At 39.9% G+C, this 19636-nt stretch overlaps 1 protein-coding gene across 2 annotated transcripts in view; it reads right to left on the reverse strand.

The window, feature by feature from the left end:
* Positions 1-19636, reverse strand: part of LOC139621951 (A-kinase anchor protein 7-like) — a 42687-nt gene that overhangs the window by 21041 nt on the left and 2010 nt on the right. For both annotated transcript variants that reach the window (XM_071478944.1, XM_071478943.1), the window contains exons 4-9: positions 19405-19559; positions 18560-18696; positions 16665-16825; positions 13573-13685; positions 12107-12153; positions 11650-11750 (exon numbers count right to left, since the gene is read on the reverse strand). In XM_071478944.1, coding sequence (XP_071335045.1) covers positions 11650-11750; positions 12107-12153; positions 13573-13685; positions 16665-16825; positions 18560-18696; positions 19405-19559 — 714 coding nt within the window. The remainder of the gene's footprint in view (positions 1-11649; positions 11751-12106; positions 12154-13572; positions 13686-16664; positions 16826-18559; positions 18697-19404; positions 19560-19636) is intronic.

Consider the following 19636-nt stretch of genomic DNA (forward strand, 5'->3'; position numbering starts at 1 on the left):
AAAAAAATGTTTTACCTCACTTTATCCTGCTGTTGCATTAACCATTAGTCTATAATTGGTGAAATGGAGTTAGAGTTTCACGACCACTACCTGACAACGAACAGCCAACACAGACCATCAGCCTCTCTGAAGTTCCTGCACTGACTGAAAATGGATTTTAAAAGCAGCATGAGCGGTGCAGCTAAATGTAACCTAAGGGAAATATTTTTTTTAAAGTGCACCTAGAAGTACAATTTATTCCCAAAAGTTACTTAAGCATATGCATCTGTGAAAATGTGACTTAGAGACCATCTCCACTGCAAAGCTCTGCAACGACCTGCAGCCTAACTGACCTCAAAGGCTAGCTGGTAATCACTACACAAAGCTAAGATTTATTAGTGATGAATGGCTTATCATGTGGCCATACATAGTATAAGAAGCTATGTTTCTATGTCAACAGTAGTAGTAATAGAAAAACAACATTCAACGTTCCAACCACCCTTTTTTTTTTTTTTATTGAAGGTTATTTACAAGATACTATTTTACACGATTTTGCTGCTGTGTGCAGCTCTGTATGATGATATGAGGATGCCGGTAGCAAGGTGATTAGAGGCACTGCTTTTCAACCAGAAGGCCTTGGTTCAAGCCCTTTCGACAGCCCCTTCAGCAGATCTGCTGATGAGTCCTTGAGTAGAACAATGAATCTCCACCTGTTTCAGCGATGCTTTTTTTTTGTAGCTCAGTGTGCACAAAACCAACACAGAGGGTTAGTTAAAAGCACCTCTCTACTGTGCAGGGTTAATGGGGGATTACAAACGCGGGGTAAGGTGATGTGCGTGTGAATAGCAAGGTGGGGTGTTAAAGCAAACAGACACACAAACACACACACACACACACACACCACATACATTGTAGTGCGTGATGCACCGAGCTCAGCTGTGTGGGTAGACAGTGGGGCCCTGTCTCCAACAGCAGCATTCAGCTCACAGCTGCCACTTTACACACACACACACTCGCTCCAGCACACACACACACACAATGATAAGTGCTATTTGTGGGACTTCAGTGTTGTCATTGATGAGGCCTAACTGCTACTGAACGTCAGTTATACTGTATCCATATGTTAATGAACACACACTGGTCACAGACACGAATATTGCAAGTGGTGCTTCTATAAACAACCTGTAATTTGTGGATAATTTAACACGTTTGCTAAATATGCTTTCATTTAAGCCTTACAATGCAGACAGAGAGACGCTTAAAGAAAACACTGCAACAGTGTTGACTTTGTTCAGCTGAAGGTCGCCTCATGGTGCCTCAGTACTTGGTCACAAGACAGGTTATACACACAGAGAGACGAAGACAACCGCATGCTGCAGATAACAGGGACTTTGTGATATGGCTTACTGCTTATCATATGACTTATATGAATAATTTACTCTCGACATGCTAACATACACAAGCACAGAAAAACAAGCAACGCACACACCGTGATGTGCAAGAACAAAAACAAGCACCTGTGTGTATGTTATGAATAATGATGAGACTGTGTGTGCCTGGTATCTTAACGTTTCTACCGGAAATCTTTTCAACCAACATGGTGGTGAAGCCAATTTATTCAGGTGTAGCCACAAAGTACTGCATGTCCACCAGTTATCTTCTATCTTTGCTGCATTTAATATTTATGCATGGGTGTTATCAACATGGACATCACCATGAAAAGAGAGAGAGCGAGGGAGAGAGAGAGAGAGACGCCTGTTTTTCAGTTTTCTATCCATTCTCACAAGACCGTGTTTTGTTAGGCCACCATGACCTTGACCTTTGATCACCAAAATGTAATTATTTCATCCTTGAGTCCAAGTCAATACTTTTGCCAAATTTTAAGAAATTTGAGAAAAAGAAGAGAAAGGCGTTGCTGAGATGATAAGTTCAAGAGAATGGGACAGATGAAACATCTGATGGACAGTTGGATGCATGGACGGACAGACAAACTGAAAACAACTCGCGCTCTTGCTATCGCCGGCAAAGAAGCATTAAAACATTACTTTTTATCAAGGTATTGAATTGTTCTGGTTGTAAGGCCTATTATTGCAATTTTAAAACACAAGCAGCACTTCCTCCCTCTAGTGCAGCTCAGCTACAACAAGCAGGAGACGACTCTGCAGTAATCAAACCCGAATCAATCAGAGTACAGCTAAAAATCAACCAATTAAGAACAGGGCAACAAATCGATCGGAACACAGCTACAAAACAACAAATCGATCAGAATACAGCTACAAATCAACCAATCAGAATACGCCTGGAAACCCACGTCCAACCCACAGACGGACAGAAGGACAACCCGTTAACATAATACCTCCGGCCCTGGCTGTCATCAGCGCAAAGGCATAAAAGCACTCAGACATTTTCATTTTGCTAGTCACAAGAATCATCTGCTGATGTAAAGTATGACTCTCAGAAAAAGACCTCAGACTTACGCTCAAGAATTGCTGATTTGCATAATGCTGAAAGGGTTAAAAAGACATTTAGAAGACTTTAGGTATTCATCAGTCCACAGTCAGACCAACTGTTTATAAATAGTGATGATTTGGTTCTGTGGCTACACTTCCTACAAGTGGGCGTCCAGCGAAGATGACTCCAAAGGCACAACACAGATGCTCAATGAAGTAAAAAAAGACTCCAGAGTAACAGCTAACGGCTTAAAGGAGTCATTGGAGCTGATTAACATCTCTTCTCATGAATCTATTATATCCAAATCATGGTGCATGGTTGCATGAAGCATGGTAACCTAAAAGAAAAACAGGATTTTGTTTGTGTTATTGTTTGGTATTTTTACCAGGCTTGGGCCAACATTTAATAATATTGAATACTGCGACATTTCAGCAGTATTCTGAAACATAAAATACAAAAATATAACTATGTATTATTTAAACAAATACTGAAAGATACAACATACATACAATATAAACCCCCTGCATATTTCACAAGCCTAAAGGATCTTAATACTTCTTCCAGCACTGACAGTCACACAATAACAAAACAAATTAACCAGACAAGGCAGCAGCAGAGCAGCAACTCCTGTGTTCAGCGAGGTAAAATGACTGTTTTGATAATGGAGTCTGGTGGATCGGCGATATAACAGCTGCTAAGGTTAAACTAAAGGGAACTTAGGATAATAATCTGAACCTGTCAGTGGCAAAAACAACCACTTTGACACTGACAAACACCTTGTTTGATTACAGTGCAGCAGCTGTTGAGTTGTTGAGGATAAATCTGTTCGTCCTCAATACTGGACTGATTGCAAAGAATTTTGTCCTTATCAATCATTTACATCCAAAAACATGGAAAAATAAGGCCCTGGTTAAAAAATCCCACAACTGCCCTGTTTCTCTGACTCAATCATACATGGTGGTGGGATTTTTCTCTTAACTGCTGTGGGTCTGTATTTCTATGACATCTTGAGGTCGTCTGCATTATTCCTATCACTGTGGCAATTAGATTTGAATCAGAAAATAGCAAACTATGGTAACGTGGGGTTAATTGTAAGATTTTGAGCTTCTTTTTTCAGACGAACTCATCATGAAGACTTACAGATATGAAAACAAACACGTTGCTTGATCAAGTTCCCTGACACAACTGGTTGCTTCAAAGTTTAAGTGTCGAGTGCTGCAGCAAAACAAGTTTGGCTCCTGGATAATTAGTATCTATTAAAATGTTTGACAGAACTGATCTAAATAAGTCTTAAAACTGATCAATGCTAGAATTAAATATTTAGACAGTTAGAGAAACAGATTGAGGAAAATATTTTAATTGGTCTTGAACCAAGCCGCCTCCCCTTCACCCTCCCTTTAATATCAAACTTCAACTCGCTCATCTCTTTAATGTCACCCTCACTCAGACTCTTAATTTTCTCCTGCCGCCTGTCTAGCCATGCTATCGTCTCTTCTCACCCTTGTTATCAGTTTAATTCTACTGCTCCTGCAAACCTATCCCCCTCTCTTTTGGTTCTCTGTTCTCTTCCCACACTCATCTATTGCTCTTGTTGAATCTCCCAATTTCTTGCTCTATCCTCTTCCATCTCCTTCTCATGTCCTTCTGTCCATTTAGTCACTGCCACTTTATTTGCTCCTTTCTCCTTCTTCTCTAGCCCACCTCTGTCCCCCTTCTGTCCCGTCTTTTCTCATCCACTTAATCTCACTCCAGCCCTTCTTCTATCCTCTTAACATTCACTACTGCAAGCACTAAGTTGCCAGGTGCTTACTGTTTGCTCCACTCAATGCAGATTTAGATATCGACATGAGATAACACACTTGGATACTAAGTACAAGCTTTAATGTTGTTGCTAACCTGTATTTGAAGAGCAATAGCAGGGCCTTGTTGCTACTTCTAGCGTGTTTAGGACGCTAGAGTAATTCAGTAACTCTGACAGTGGTATGTATGTGTAGCAGGTCAGTGTCCTGTGAAATCATAGTGTACCGCTCATCTAAAATTGCATAACTTGTATTAATGCTGTAGATGTATATGCCTCTGGTTGTAGCTTTGCAGCCATTTTCTAGTGGTTTGTTGACAATTCAACAGTTATTTTCGTCAGGTGGGAGATATCTGCGACTCTCACAACACAGAGGCTCACAACACGCTGACATTGATGCTGTTTCCAACTCCATTTCTCATAATTACAGTCTAAACATTATGACGTGAACGCAACTTTACCAGGCATCAGGCCCACCAGTACCACCAGTGAGAGCTCCTTTGTTGCAGTGCACATTTAATCAAGGCTTTTTAATTTCCATCTAAAAATAGCTTTCTAGCTGGTGGATTGCCATTATTATTTCCTCCCTTCAAACAGCTCTTGCTTCAATTGTATGATTACGTCCTGTGGTGCTTTTCAGGACTTGAGATTACTTAAGCCTCGGCCCTGTTTGATGCTGCTATCACCAAACAAACTTTGGCAATGCCCCTGTGGTCTGAGATGGATACACAATACACAACAAAGACCTTATTCAGATGCTCTCTGTAATGAATTAGAAATTCAGATTCTCACTCTTATGAATTAGAGGGAGAGGGATGAGGGAGTTTTTGAGTCCACCTAATACCATTAATTATTAGAAACAGAGTCAGTGGTGGTGTGTCGATCTTTCCATGAGGGAAGCCTTAAAGCAGTAACAGATAGAGCGTTCATTATACTTAAGGCTCAAAGCTTTTTGTTATAATTTTCCAGATGTACAACAAGTTGTTGTACTTCCTCCTATTAGACAAATAGGGAGAAATTAATTTGACTTACTGAATCCCAAAAAGAAATTAACTGTTACACTACAGAGAATCCATTTTTCACACAGATTTTGTATAATTGATTGAGCAGATCTATGTTTAGCTGTGGCCTCTGTAAACCAGTAACTCCATTTTAGGAATTTCACACTACATTTTACATTTAAGGCATCAATAATCCCTGAACACTGTGAAACAATGCTCGACTCCTCAGTTCTGGCCAATCAAATGTTGCTGTCTCGTGATTCAGTATTTCTGAGGCGAGAAATTAGCCCACTTACATACAAATGAGCAAATTGTATCACCTCTTGCTCATGGCAGGCGACTGGAGAGTGAGCAGCGCTGAAGACGGGTTTTACCGGAAAAAGCCGCGCGGCACAGTCTGTGCAGAAGCGAGTGACCTTATCTCAATAAAATACCAAAATGTCATAGAGCAACAACAACCACATGCATCTGTCCTTGAGTGTGTTGTCATGTTCAAGAAACCAGTTTGAGATGATTTGAGCTTTGTGGCTGCGTTATCCTGCTGGAGCAGCCATTAGAAGATGGGTTCACTTTGGTCATAAAGGGATGGACGTGGTCAGCAACAATACTCAGGTAGGCTGTGGCGTTTAAATGATGCTCCGTTGTCACTAGGTGTGCCAGGAAAATATCCCCCACACCATAACACCACCACCACCAGCCTGAACCGTTGATACAAGGCAGGATGGATCCATGCTTTCATGTTGTTGATGCCAAATTCTGACCCTACCATCTGAATGTTGCAGAGGCTCATCAGACCAGGCAATGTTTTTTCAATCCTCCATTGTCCAATTTTGGTGAGCCTGTGCAAATTGTAGCCTCAGTTTCCTCTTCGCAGCTGGAGTGGCACCCGGTGTGGTCCTCTGCTGCTGTCGCCCATCTGCTTGAAAGTTTGACATGTTCTGCATTCAGAGACGCTCTTCCGTATACCTTGGTTGTAACAAGTGGTTATTTGAGTTACTGTTGCCTTCCTATCAGCTCAAAGCAGTCTGGCCATTCTCCTCTGACCTCTGTCATCAACAAGGCGTTTTCACCCAGAGAACTGCTGCTCACTGGATATTTTCTGTTTTTCAGAGCACTCTCTGTAAACCCTAGAGATGGTTGTGCAGGAAAATCCCATTAGATCAGCAGTTTCTGAAATACTCAGACCAGCCCATCTGGCACATACAACTGTGCCATGTTCAAAGTCACTTAAATCACCTTTCTTCCCTGTTCTGATGCTCGGTTTGAACTTCAGCAGGTTGTCTTGACCATGTCTACATGACGAAATGCATTGAGTTGCTGCCATGTGATTGGCTGATGAGATATTTGTGGTAATGAGCAGTTGAACAGGTGTACCTAATAAAGTGTCTGGTGAGTGTATGTTTCTGTATGTAAAGCTGTGGGTGTGAGTTTCTCAAACAGTAAATAGTAATAGGTCACGATAGGAGCTAGAGGGTACCTACCAGTGCACTCAAAGAGTATTATCTCCATTTTGCACATCACACAGACCATTTCTCTCTGTGTCTGTGTGTGTGTGTGTGTGTGTAAGAACACAAACATTTCAATTTCACTCTCATTTCTTTGACCTTCCATCCACCAAATGTCCACTTACTGCAAACATGTCCTCGGGCTAACTAAAGGATAACAATTTAAACGGGACCATCTTTCTCATAAACACACTTGTCCATTCTTCTGCTTACATTAACATCACATTCCAACAGAGCAGAAGCCTTGTTCTGAGTAATTAACTCTCACCCATCTGTCTAAACAGGACCAGGCAACACAATATTTCATGACCTTTCTTCTTTAGTATATAGACAAGAGAAGAAAAAAAAAAAAAAAAGAAAGTAGGAAGGAGTTGAAACCATTCATTTTGCTGTTCATGTTAAAACAACATGAGCTTCTGTAAACAGATAAAATAGTTGCTCCTCTGTTGCAGAAGAAGTGACTGCCTCCCTCAGAGTTTTGGGACCTGAACTTGAATCACATATATCCAAGAAAAACTCTTTTCACCCTTCTTCTCTCATCGTCTGTATATTCTGGCCTCCTCCCTGATCCCCACACACAAACACACCCTACCAGGTTGTGTATTGGGGGCTTGTAGTAGATTATGTTGTACTGTTGATTGTGGGATTAACATATACACACACGAAATCAGACACTGACCACAGCGAGAAAGCACACTGAACCTCAGCGGCACCCTGTGAGGAAGAGGAGAGGATAAACCCACTAACACTCCGTTAAATCAGCAGCCATTGCTCTCTCTGGTGTAATTTACTCAGCGTGACAGGATGATATCATGTAAGAAGCAGTGTCAAACTCAGCGGTGCAGTTTAGAGGATACATGAAACTAGGTTTTCCAAGTCTACCAACAAGGTCTATATTTCATTATGAATACAATGACTAATGTGTGATGTTATTTATATGTGATAATTAATAAGTAATTTAGCTAGAAGCTAGTGGAAATTAACAGGATGCAATAAGCTGCCCAGCAATTTAAATAATTCATGTTATTAGTGATTTTTTGACTCAAATTAGTTGAATTGTGAGATAAGGAGTCAATCCCCCGCTGCATCATTGAGTACGATGAGCAATAAGACTGCTGTGTGCTGGCTGAGTAATTGCTTTCCAGTAGAGAGAGTGTGGCCTCACTCACGTGTTGGCTTCAAATTACAGAGACTTAGAGTTCTAGTGTTGATGGTGGCCACTCTCAAACCATGTGTTTTAGATGGATGAACGTGTTACCTTCAGTACAGTCGCTGTTTTACATTCCTGTTGGTGCGCTGTGAAAGTCGCTCACGACAGGGAGTCCATCACACCAAAAAGGATGTCTTCTATAATGTTTGTCGAAGTTGTGTAGTTAGAAGGTAGGAGAGATGCATATCAATCTAAAAAAGTGCTGTGGTTGTTGTAATTAGTAATTTATTCAGATTGGGATGTGACAGTGTCTGTTCTGTCTCCCCATTAGAATTTCTCTCTTGTGACAGCCGTGATACTGTGTTCACCGCAAGTGTGTATCTTTATGTTTGAGAGTGCAATTTGTCCTAGGTGACCCCTCAAAGGCTAAATTTATCCTGTATTGATTAAGCAACACACTGTGTGCATGCCAATGCCTCAGAGGAGCTGATTTTATTATTTCACATCAACTATGACCTGGTGGCAAAATTATAAGTTTAGCAACCAGCATGTGCTTCAGGCTCCAGTTCCTCTAATGGTCAACTGATATCTTAATGAAGAGCTCAGCACAAAAAGCACAAACTTAAATGCCAATCAGAACTGTTGTAAATTCATTTTATTAATTGTAATGATTGTCCTGGTCATGATTTGGAGAGTCGCTGTTCTATTAAAACGTTATTAAAACTATATGAGAACTAACCATTTTAACCATTTTAACCATTAACCATTTGAACTGTGTAACTTTTCCTGAACAGAGGCCTCTGTGGATGTAAAAGTAACAACTGCAGAATAATCTCGCGTTGAATTTCCTTTCATTTCCCGAGGTTCTGTTGAGACACCATCATTAGGTGATCTGACAGAGAGAGTGGGATGGGACCATATCCAGGAGATGACAAACCTACTTCCTGTTCATGTGCAGTGAGTTTTACCTTCTTTGTTACTATTTTGTTATTGAACCATTGAAGATCTGAGACATGTTAAAATACAGTGTAACAAAGAGTTGAAGTTAGCAAACTAACTCAGTAATGTCAGTTACTTGTTAATATCTATCTTAAGTTGCAAACATTAGCCACCATAAGTCACCAGGCCAAAAAGGTTGTAGTGGCAAAACCAAGTGAAGTGAACTGAGCAATGACGTGTTTGATTTCCATGAATCCAGCTTTTCATTTATAGGAGAGCGACGGTGATATTTCTTCTTTTGAAATGTACACAGACTCAGTTTAAAAGACTTATGTAACTCATAAGCTTAAAGATGACACTTAATTCCTATCACTTCACTCACAGACAGCATCATAATATCAGAGAAGTGGATGTAGTGCTGAGTTCACGCATTTTAAATATGTATGCATTGTTGTGGGAAAGCACTTGAGAAAAACACAAGCTTTTTGATGATGAGAAGTGTGAGGTAAACATCCTCCCTGCTCTGTCTCACTCTCACACACACACTGTCGCTCTTTGTCTCTCTCAGACAGCCCAGTGATCCACAAAACATTGTGACAGCCTAGCCCCTCTAATGGTGACAGCTCTTACACGCACACACACACACAGAGGCACGCACACACCCGTATACAAAGCAATTAGTGTAACTACTTGACAGAGGGACTTGGGGAGTCCCTGTCAATCCATTATATACTGTGTACTGTGTGTGCACATTTGCGTATGCTTATGTGTACTCAGAGGTATACACTAACCCTGTTAACTCCATGGTAACAGTGCAATAATTTCTTCATGTATATTTAAGTGGCTATTTGTGATCCTGAAAGACAAATGCATATAAACATATCTTCCTAAATTTCAGCCAGCTGTAAGCCACAATGGTGACACATCAAGCTTATTTTTGGCTACAGCTTGCATAAAAATGTGTTTGGGTTTGTCTGTCGGCTTATATGGTTGTGATCATCATAAAACTGGTTTGAACATGATCACAGCCCGTGCTAGTTAAAAGTTCAAAGCAGGGATTCTCAAGTCTGGCTTTTCTGGCAGACGGTACAGTCGCTGATTTCACGTCATAACATTCAACACAAAATAGATGGCATGGTTCCTATTTTCTAACATTTCTACAAAAAGAAACAGACCCTGAAAAAGCTGCCACCTCTGCCTCCAATTTAGGTGCATCAAGTTACAATACTGGCAAGACATTTCAGACGTAATAGGCTGTTTTAGATGAGATGTTCAACAAAAAGTGGCTGCTCGAAATGTGATATGGACAAGTTGTTTTATCAGTGAACACACAAAACATGCAATACATTTGTAAATAATCTTCCACAAGGTTGTTTTCTTATAGGGATCAAATAACCTGTTAGCTCCTAGCATGTTGTTATAAAGCTCCAGCATTTGCTAGACACCATGAGCACAAAGATATTGCCTGTCTGGCTACATCCCAAGTCCTCCAGTGATCAACAGCGCCATCTCCAGTTTATGTGGGGCTACACAGTAACATACTGTGAACTGCTCCATAGCAGGTCTTTTACAAGCTCAATAACAAGGCAGCACAAAAGACACAATAGAGGAATCTGCTGATTTAATTCTGCAACATACTGATTTAATCTATGCCACATTTTAAGCCACAGCACAGGGAGTCTCATTGATCTGAGCACTTCCTCTATCCATTTAAAAACTCCAACTCTGGACCAAGACAACAAGAATGTGTGTGCTGCTGCCAACACAGTTAGAATAGAGTCAGAATAAATCTACAAACTGTAATAAAAACTGAACCATTTTCTCCACACTTCACTTCTACACATCAGAGAGTGTACATTAGGGGATGTGCATACATGTCCCACTTACATCAATTGTTTAACATTTTAATCCAATACTGCAACATCTCAGTGCTCATCATCATGCCATCTATTCAGTGGCCATTAGAGCTGCCAGTGACAACTTTTGAAAGAACCAGCATGGTGGTAATGTCTAAAATGGAAAGGAGTTTGGATACGCCCCACTGTGTTTGATGAGGCCTGTTCACCTCTCTTTTAGCTTCGTGATTCTGTTATATAAACCTAATCAAAAATATGACCCCTGACTCATAAAACCAGCACTCCAAACTTCTTTTTTTTAAAACTGGTATGGAAAATACAATTTAAAAATAATTCCACTTAAGTTTCAGACATCCAACTGAATGGCAAAGACACAAACAGAACAGAATGAACACATGAGTCCCCTTCAAAGTCACTGACAGAGATGAAAAATAAAAACAAACAAATAAAAAAGTATAACCCCAAACTCCGAGCATATTTTGCCCCACTGCCACAGAAAACTAATTACCTCACAGCTCCCTCTGGTGGCTCAATATTGTAACTGATAGGCAGATACACAATACACCAGGGGTCTCTAACATGAGGCTCGCAAGCTAACAACAACTCAGTCCCTGCTTTACAGTATCTCACCAAAAGGTTCTGAGAATATAGTCTCTACAAACCTTGGATGCATAGTACAAACTTTAACACAGCTCCACTCAGTAAAGTGTGAGCGCCAGAGTGAGTTTCAAATGTTTTTGTCGCAAAATGTGAGTTTTGGATATTGATATCTGATGACTTGTTAAATCATCTTATTCATCTGATTTTTTTTTTTTTACAGATCAGTTTGAGTGTTTTTATACAATATATGAATAAATGTAACCAGTAATATAAGACATGAGTAGCTCTCAGAGTTAAAAAAAGGTTGGAGACCCCTGCTACACACACACACACACACACAAAATATGGCCCTGTTTGTGTGTGCACTAACCAAGTTGTAGTGAAGTCTCAGTGTGGTAATAGCCATCTTGTTGCTTCTTTTTCAACATGGAACAAAGATCCACCCGCTCCACCTTTTGGTCTCCAAAAAACCTGAGTGACAGAGACCGAGTGAGTATGAGAAAATAAAAGACGGAGGAGAGTGTTGATGCCTCCAGCAGATAGTACAGGCACATGTCAGTCATTACAGCCACTTCACACAAGTGATCAGTCAAATTAAAACTGACAACCAGATTTAACTACATGGAGCAGTACATAGGCAATTTTAAAAGATTGACATATACTTAGAAATGGATTTATAAGTATTTATTTTCTATTACTATGCATATATTGACTAAAATGTTGCTGCATTACACAATGAGCCACTGCACCTGTTGCAAAGAACTGACCCTGAAACATTTGTGGGTGTATTTGGTTGCCCAAAGACTGATGAAAAACCAAGCACCTACTTGTTAGTATAGTTGGAGTAAAGGGCTGGGTCCACACGCTTTATACCCTATGAGACACAGGGAACATTCTGTTTATGTCATGTTTATCACGCTTTTTAGGACATGCACAATCATCCTTGAGACACACAAAACTCTGTACACACACATACAGACTAGGGGAGGACAACAATGCAGCCCGGCAGGCGCCAGGCAGGATAAGATGTCATCAGGTGTCAAAGGAAAAAAAAAAAGATAGATGCAGTCCTTCCTCTGTCTCTCCCCTCCTGACCACTGCTCATCTCTGCTTATCTTTCTGTCCTCTCCACCCCTCACTCCCTCCTCCCTCTTATTTATATCCTTTTCTGTTTCACACCCATTTCCCCAGTCACAACACCATCTTCTCTCTCCCTCCCTCATACCATATCCTAAACCATCCCAATATAATAGCTGGCTCTTAGCTTGACGTGATAAACTATGAAATTACACACACTCAGTTTTCTTTTAAAATGCCACAGCAGGTGTGTTACTCCCACTCGTAATTTTGACTGGAACAATAATTTGGAGACTAACTACTGGGTGACACATTTTACAGTCACTGGGAGGTTAGCTGGCTGAAGACAGAGGTGTAACACTGCAGCTGTTTGCCGCTTCTCTTAGTCAGCTTATGAGAAAGTAAGCTAATGTGGGACTGTGTATGCGAGCACAAAAATGCATCATGTTCCCGCAAAGAATGAAAAGTCGGTGAAAATCAAAATGTGCCAGTGCAACTTTACAACTGAAGGATCTGAAGAACATGATACATAGTTAATGTCATGATTTGGCAAAAAAAAATAAAAAATCAATGAGCTATTTCCACACATGGTGTATTGTGAATGCAGAACACATCTGCCTCAGGTTAGTTGATAATAATGACATCCCAATGTGAAGGGACATGCTGTATTTCCCTTTACACAGGAGAGGAGGGTCTCTGCACTACCTCAACATTTAGTATTCTTAGTCTAAATTAAAATTAAATTAATGGGGAATTTAAATTGAAGTATAAAAATGCCATTACAATCTGTCAAACACTGGTGGTAAAAGGACCAGGTGTAACGATTTCCCAAATTCATGGCTCAGTTCATACCTCTTTTTTTATTTTTTTATTTTAGTGGTGAGAAAAAAATGAAAATGTTCCCACATTGCTGACTTGAATGTGCCCAGGGCATCTGCAGTCTCACAGTTATTACATTATATTTCCATCTTGAGCTAATTAAACTAGATAGCCTAATCTTCTACTGCAGGGGGGAGTATTGCGGTTCTGTCTTCCAGTATCGTGACACAAGATTGTGGATGTCTGTATTGTGGTTTAGGTCTCAGTTTTAAAATCATTACAACCACAGCAAAAGGTATGTTGGATTGATAATCATATTTTTTTTTAAAGTTGATACTGGCTAACATGATGCTCAAGATATTAGTAATAGTGTACATATAAGCTCACGTGTACATACCTGGGATCGTAGTTTTGATGCTCTGGACAGCTTCATAATGGTGAGGTGGGGTTCAAACCCACGACTGTCTCCTTGCAGAAGACCCTGCTCCTCAAAACGGCTTCGCAACAACTCTGCAACAAACATACACAGAGTTTTTTAAAAACTTGATCAACCATTTATGAATAAGGCCTAAGAGGAGGGCTGTAATAACATAATGCAAAATGTTACCATACAGAGAAAGGAGGGAGGTGACAGGACATTAAATAGATTCATACCAATAACATCACAAGTATTTCCTCCAAATTAACCATCTCAAATCTGCTTTATGGACTCTTGTAAAAGCCGTAATGGAAGAAGCAAATCGTTTGGCTGAGAACGTGTGTGAGGGGATGGAAAAAAAGCTTTTCGCTGAAGAATCATTTGGCCACGCAGACAAAGACAGATACATGAACAAGGGCACAAGCACTGATACACAAACAACCTCCAAGGACAGACACACACGGGCAAAGACGCACACACCAACTGATGAGGTTTAGAGGGAAACCATCGAGGTATTTTTAGATGAGGCGCTGTAAAGGGAGAGAAAGGTTAGTGCATAATCAATAACAGTGGCGGAGAGAGCAGACGAGAGGATGGGAGAGCCTGACTTCCTGCCTCATCCTTATTTCACTCTTCCATCAACAACAATACGTGGACTTTCTGCTTGTGATCTTTTCATGTCGCTGTTTTGTTTTTCATGTCAGATTTAAAAATAGAGGTTTGTGATAGGAAGCACCATTTGTTATTAAAACCAGCAGTTTGGTCACAGTACTAATAATAAGAATCTATTATTTTAAATATACTTTATTGTGTCAATTTATGTCAAGGAAACAGTAAATTTTGTGTTATTTGAACATCTTGAAACCTTATAACTTTTTTTTTCCTAAACCCACCCCTAATATTAAGAATTTCAAGACTCTGTATTTTATATACTATACTTCAAAGCCACTTAATACTTTTAAAAGAGCTTAAAAACAATACATTAAATAAAATGACAAAGTCCCTCTAATCTTTTTAAAAATGTCATAGTTGGGGTCGAAACTCGATATCACAGCTGGTTTGATTAAATATTTCATTATGTAGGAAAAGGTGATGCGAACTGAAGACTAATGTTTCTCAAATAAATGTTCTTTTGAACAGAAGTATATGGACATGACTTCTGCCATAACTTAGCTTTGTTAATACAACTTATTTACTAGTCTGAAGCATATATGGATATGTGTGTTTCTTTTGTTTCCTAGAGCACACTCAAACTCACATTCATTGGCAGTGACCTCTTTTGACCTTACAGAGATGCTGCTGTATTTTTGCAGCTTTGGGCTGTTTAAAGCCAAATTCCAGTCATATTTTATTCGACGCACTGGAGGCAAACATTCCCTCAAAACGCCAAGATTAAATGAGCACTTAAGCAAAACTGTTTCTATTAATACTTTCTCGGCACACTTCAGGCTCACTGCAGAACATACTTAATCACTCAAGGGTTGGGGCTGACTGCATTTGACGGGGCCAATTATGGAGGGTCTGCCTCTCATGTCTGCTGAGAGGCTCAGAAACTTTGATGGAGAAACGTAAATCCAATTAGAGGCTGCAAATTCCACATCGTTAGGTAGGAGGACACACCCACCTCCAATGCAACCCTGTCTGACAATTAGGTATGAAAAGTTAATCTTAGCTTCGATACCTGATTAGCAATGAAACAGTTTCATGCAATTCAAAATAATAACTTTTTAGATCTTGTGAATATAAACACCAAATGGGAGGAAAACAAAACTTCCTTCAAACTCTGATTGCAGAAGTTTTTATTAACAACTTTGCACCTTCTAGCTTTGGCTCTAAAAGATTAATTCACTTCATTTATTATGTTCTATCAGGCCCAGATGAAATGCCTTTTGGGTTTTGTCTCAGCTTGGCCATCACTAATAGCCAAATATGGTAGAAATGAATATATATTCATGAGCACCATCAACTCCCCCATAGCTAGACACAAACAACACATTGTGGATCACATGCACATTAATAAAGTCTCTGTTGTGTTGTGTGAGTGTGGACAAATGCATGTGTCTACACTGATATTTCTTTACCTGATGTTTTAGAGTGGAAATGGAAAGTAGTAAGCAAATGTGAGCTCATTTAGTGTGTGTGTGTGTGTGTGTGTGTGTGTGTGTGTTGGTGTCACAAGAGCAACAGAGCGAGAATCCTCTTAGAAATGTTGGCTTAATGTTGTTGCCTTAGGCACAACACAAAAACATAAACGCAAATGCTTCTGCCTTCACCTCCAGTCTAATTTAATGATGTAAAAGGACAAATGTAAGTGGATGTGTCTCACTCACACACACACACACACACACACACACACACACACACACACACACACACACACACACAGGTGACATGAAAAGAAAGTAAAATGACAATACATGATAACATGACAGCGACAGAGATCACAAAAGATCACAAATATCAAATTTTTTCACCAAATCCATTTTCTCTGGTTTAAGAAAGAGGATGTAGTTACACTAAATAACAAATGAGTGCATGTGGTTGACTTTTCAAGGACTCAAGCTTACGTACATATATACATACATGTTTTATTTTCAATTGAAGAGTCAAACTTATATTTGTTTCTTATTTCAAGAACTCTACTGTTTCACCTGATCTCCGGGTCATTCCGAACCTAAGTAGGGCTTGGACCACCTCTGAACTTTGAATTTAAGAGTGTGAGAGTTAGTGTCACAGCCTAAAGCTGTCTAATCTGTGACCTCCCATAGCAAAGCCCCCAGGACATAACAGAAGAAGTGTCCTTAAGAAAGACACTAAACCCCCTCCAACCAGCTGCAGGTCTCCTTAGCTGACTCCAAGTTCAGACCTCCCTCCACAGGGACAGAAAAGGACAAGTACTGTATCACAATAACACTGAATAATGCGATTTATCCTCTACCAAAAATACTGCATGAAAACCACTTTTAAAACAAAATGTAATTCAGCATTTACAGCCTATACATCAATGTGACAGACTTACAGAGGTGTTGGACGATTACAGGAGAGTGAAAAGCTCAACGTTTGTCACTGACCTGCCAGGCTATCCAGAGTGTGTCTGTGTTGTCCAGGGGCCAGCCCAACAAACACCACCTCCTTCCTGAAATGACCGATGCCTGAGAAGGGCAGCACCAGATCCCGCCCACCCAGCAGCTCAGCCAGTGCCGGCTCGACCTGGGCCAGCACGGTTGCCGCTCTGAAAGGAAATATACACAACACACAATGACGCGCACACACGCACACACACACAAATTCACAACTTAATCCTTTGCCTCCCTCCCTCCATCCCTCTCATATTACATAACGAGAGAATAGTGATTACTAATGACACGGCCTTTTACTTGATGTAGATTAAGCATCACTATCAACACATAACACTGCTCCATCATTTCCAGCACTCTCTCATGAGATAACTTCACTCTGAAATATACATTTTCCTGCACCATGTATTAGCACTCAGTGCTGTTCAATTTGCCTAAAATCACACAAATTACTCAGATTTTTCCACACTATGAATACTAGTTTCATTGGCAATGTATAGTTTAGATGAGACATGTTACTGTAATAAAGAAATTCTGATGTTTCATTCAAGGGATAACAAACACAGTCAGAGTATAAATATTTCAGAAGTGAAAACCAATTGAAAGACCAGGACAAATTTTAAGATATGCAATTTATGTCAGAATGGGGCAGTTTATTCTGACTGATGTGTCTGATGATTGTGAATTGGAATAAAAGGTTCAGTGACTGTCCTTCCTAAAAACCTCTTCAACAGTATTTTCAAAGACCATCGCTGGAATAATCTACAGAGCTATCTATCAGTTTTCCTGGAAGTGCTGAGAGGAAAACATAAAACAGAAGCTGCATGTAATGTGGCATGCTGGTAATTAGTCACTGCAGAGCACTGCATCGTCTTCAAGCACTGACTTCAGTCTGTGCATTCGCAACTGCAACAAGGCTTTGTGAAGCTATCTGGTGTGTGATGCTATGATAATGTGCTGTATCACAGAGAATGGATGGTATCACATGAGAAAGCACGATTGTGGCTAATGTGAGTGGTACCCTGTTTGACTGAAGCTCAGCAGTTCAGCTGTGAGCACAAGATAAAGGAGGGGGGGTTAATTCTATTCGATCCTAAATCACAGATTAGGTACAAAGCATAACAATCAATCACTGTAGAAAAATAATGCACAGCACAGGTCTGTGTATGTGTGCATGTATGCCAAAAAGCTGATCAGTATTGATTTGCTTCTTCATGGATAACTGGGTGCATTAGGGGAGGGACTAATCAATAATGCAATGTATATTTATACTGAGATATGGTCTCTTGCAATCAATTACTAGCACCAATATTGGATTTTGTTTTGTTTGTACATTTGAAGCCCAGCTTTTACCAGCTAATGGGTTGTTTGACATTTAAGTAATGACTCATGTCAATGTTGCTGTTTCTGTATTACATACAGTATGGATCCAATTTAGTGCAATTTGGTACCATCAGTTCAGCTGATGGTACCAAAAAAAAAAAAAAATCAGTAAAGCTGTGAGCTTGTAATCTTTCAGTGTCACTGTTTCTGCTATTTGAAAAAAAACATAATTAAGCCAATTGTGGGATAGATTTTCCACTTAAGTCACACAGATACTGTCATGTTTGGAATACAACTGTGCTGTAATGTTATTGTTATTTTACTTGCTTTGAGTTATTCATGTTGTGCAATTCTACAGTAGCTTGTATTTAATTAAGTAGCGTAAGCAACAGGCATTCCTAAACATACTGTATGTGTGTGAATGGGCGACTGTGGAATGTAGTGTAAAGCACTTTGAGTTGTCGATAACACTAGAAAAGCACTATATTATATAAGTTACCATTTACCATGTGTCTGCTGAGTTCATTTGTATGTTTGTGTATAGGTTGGCATGAGCATCCACTCACAGGTCTGTTTGCTCCTGATTGGCGAGATGGGTGACTAGCAGAGTGATGTGGAGAGTTGGGATGGGGATCATGGCTTTGGTCAATCGGGGCTCCTGCTGAAGCACTGCCTCTTGGATCTCAGCCACAGCTGAGCTTATCTGTTATTGGACAAATTTGTTTTCAGTCATCAATGAGACAGATACCATCACGTAGAGTGACTGCTTGTTCTCTCTCTTCCCTTACCACCCCCAGCCCTCCTTCTAAGAATAAGTTTGGTATGAATGACCAGAAGAAAGGTGAGTGGAAAAAATGGAAGAGAGGAGAGAACTGGGGCAACTTCTGCAGTTCAAATTACAGATGAGGAGTCAATACATTATCATGATCATGAGCAAGTGTCAAACACTGGATTCATCAATGATCTGGAGAGAACAGATTCAAGTCTTGCCCACAAGGAGAATTCAAAGGGTTTCTAATAGCTTCTCTTATCTTCTCTGCTATTACTAACACATGAGGAGACAAAAAGGTCAACAGTCAGCAGTTTCTAGGTCACAATAATATAAAGCGTTAGCAGCTAAAACAAGGATTTATTTTATTTGCTTCACAGAAACAAAGAACAGCTTTAATACCAGAAAGTAAGCAACTAGTCAGATGAGGACAGCAACACTACTGTCACGCTTATTGAAACATGAAAAAAGACAGGAATTGGATGAGGGCTTATACTGATGTTTATATATCTTTTAACTTTAAATTCATTAAAAGTTCTAATTTTTAGAACAAGTTCTAATGCTGCCAATGATCGTGAGCTGAAACAATGAAGTGATTATTCAAAAAGTCAATCAGTATAGTACAGTACAGTAATTCCTTACCTGTGTGTTAGTAATGGGGATGGAGACAAAGTAGTTGGGTCGATGGCCCTCTTTCTTCTTTTTCTTTTTGTCTCCATCCTCTTCACTGTCCACTCGACCTCCACTGTCTCCTCTCTTCCTCTTTCTCTTTCTCTGGGTCGATTCTGGGGTGGTGACTAGAGATGATGGGCATTAAACGAATTGACCTGTTAGTCTTTATTCTTCTATCAGTTAAAAAATGCCAACTTTTAAT

This window comes from Trachinotus anak, unplaced genomic scaffold (genome assembly GCF_046630095.1).
Source record: "Trachinotus anak isolate AG129_WGS33_773 ecotype Australia unplaced genomic scaffold, CSIRO_AGI_Tana_v1 ptg000005l, whole genome shotgun sequence".
Taxonomy (NCBI): Eukaryota; Metazoa; Chordata; class Actinopteri; order Carangiformes; family Carangidae; genus Trachinotus; species Trachinotus anak.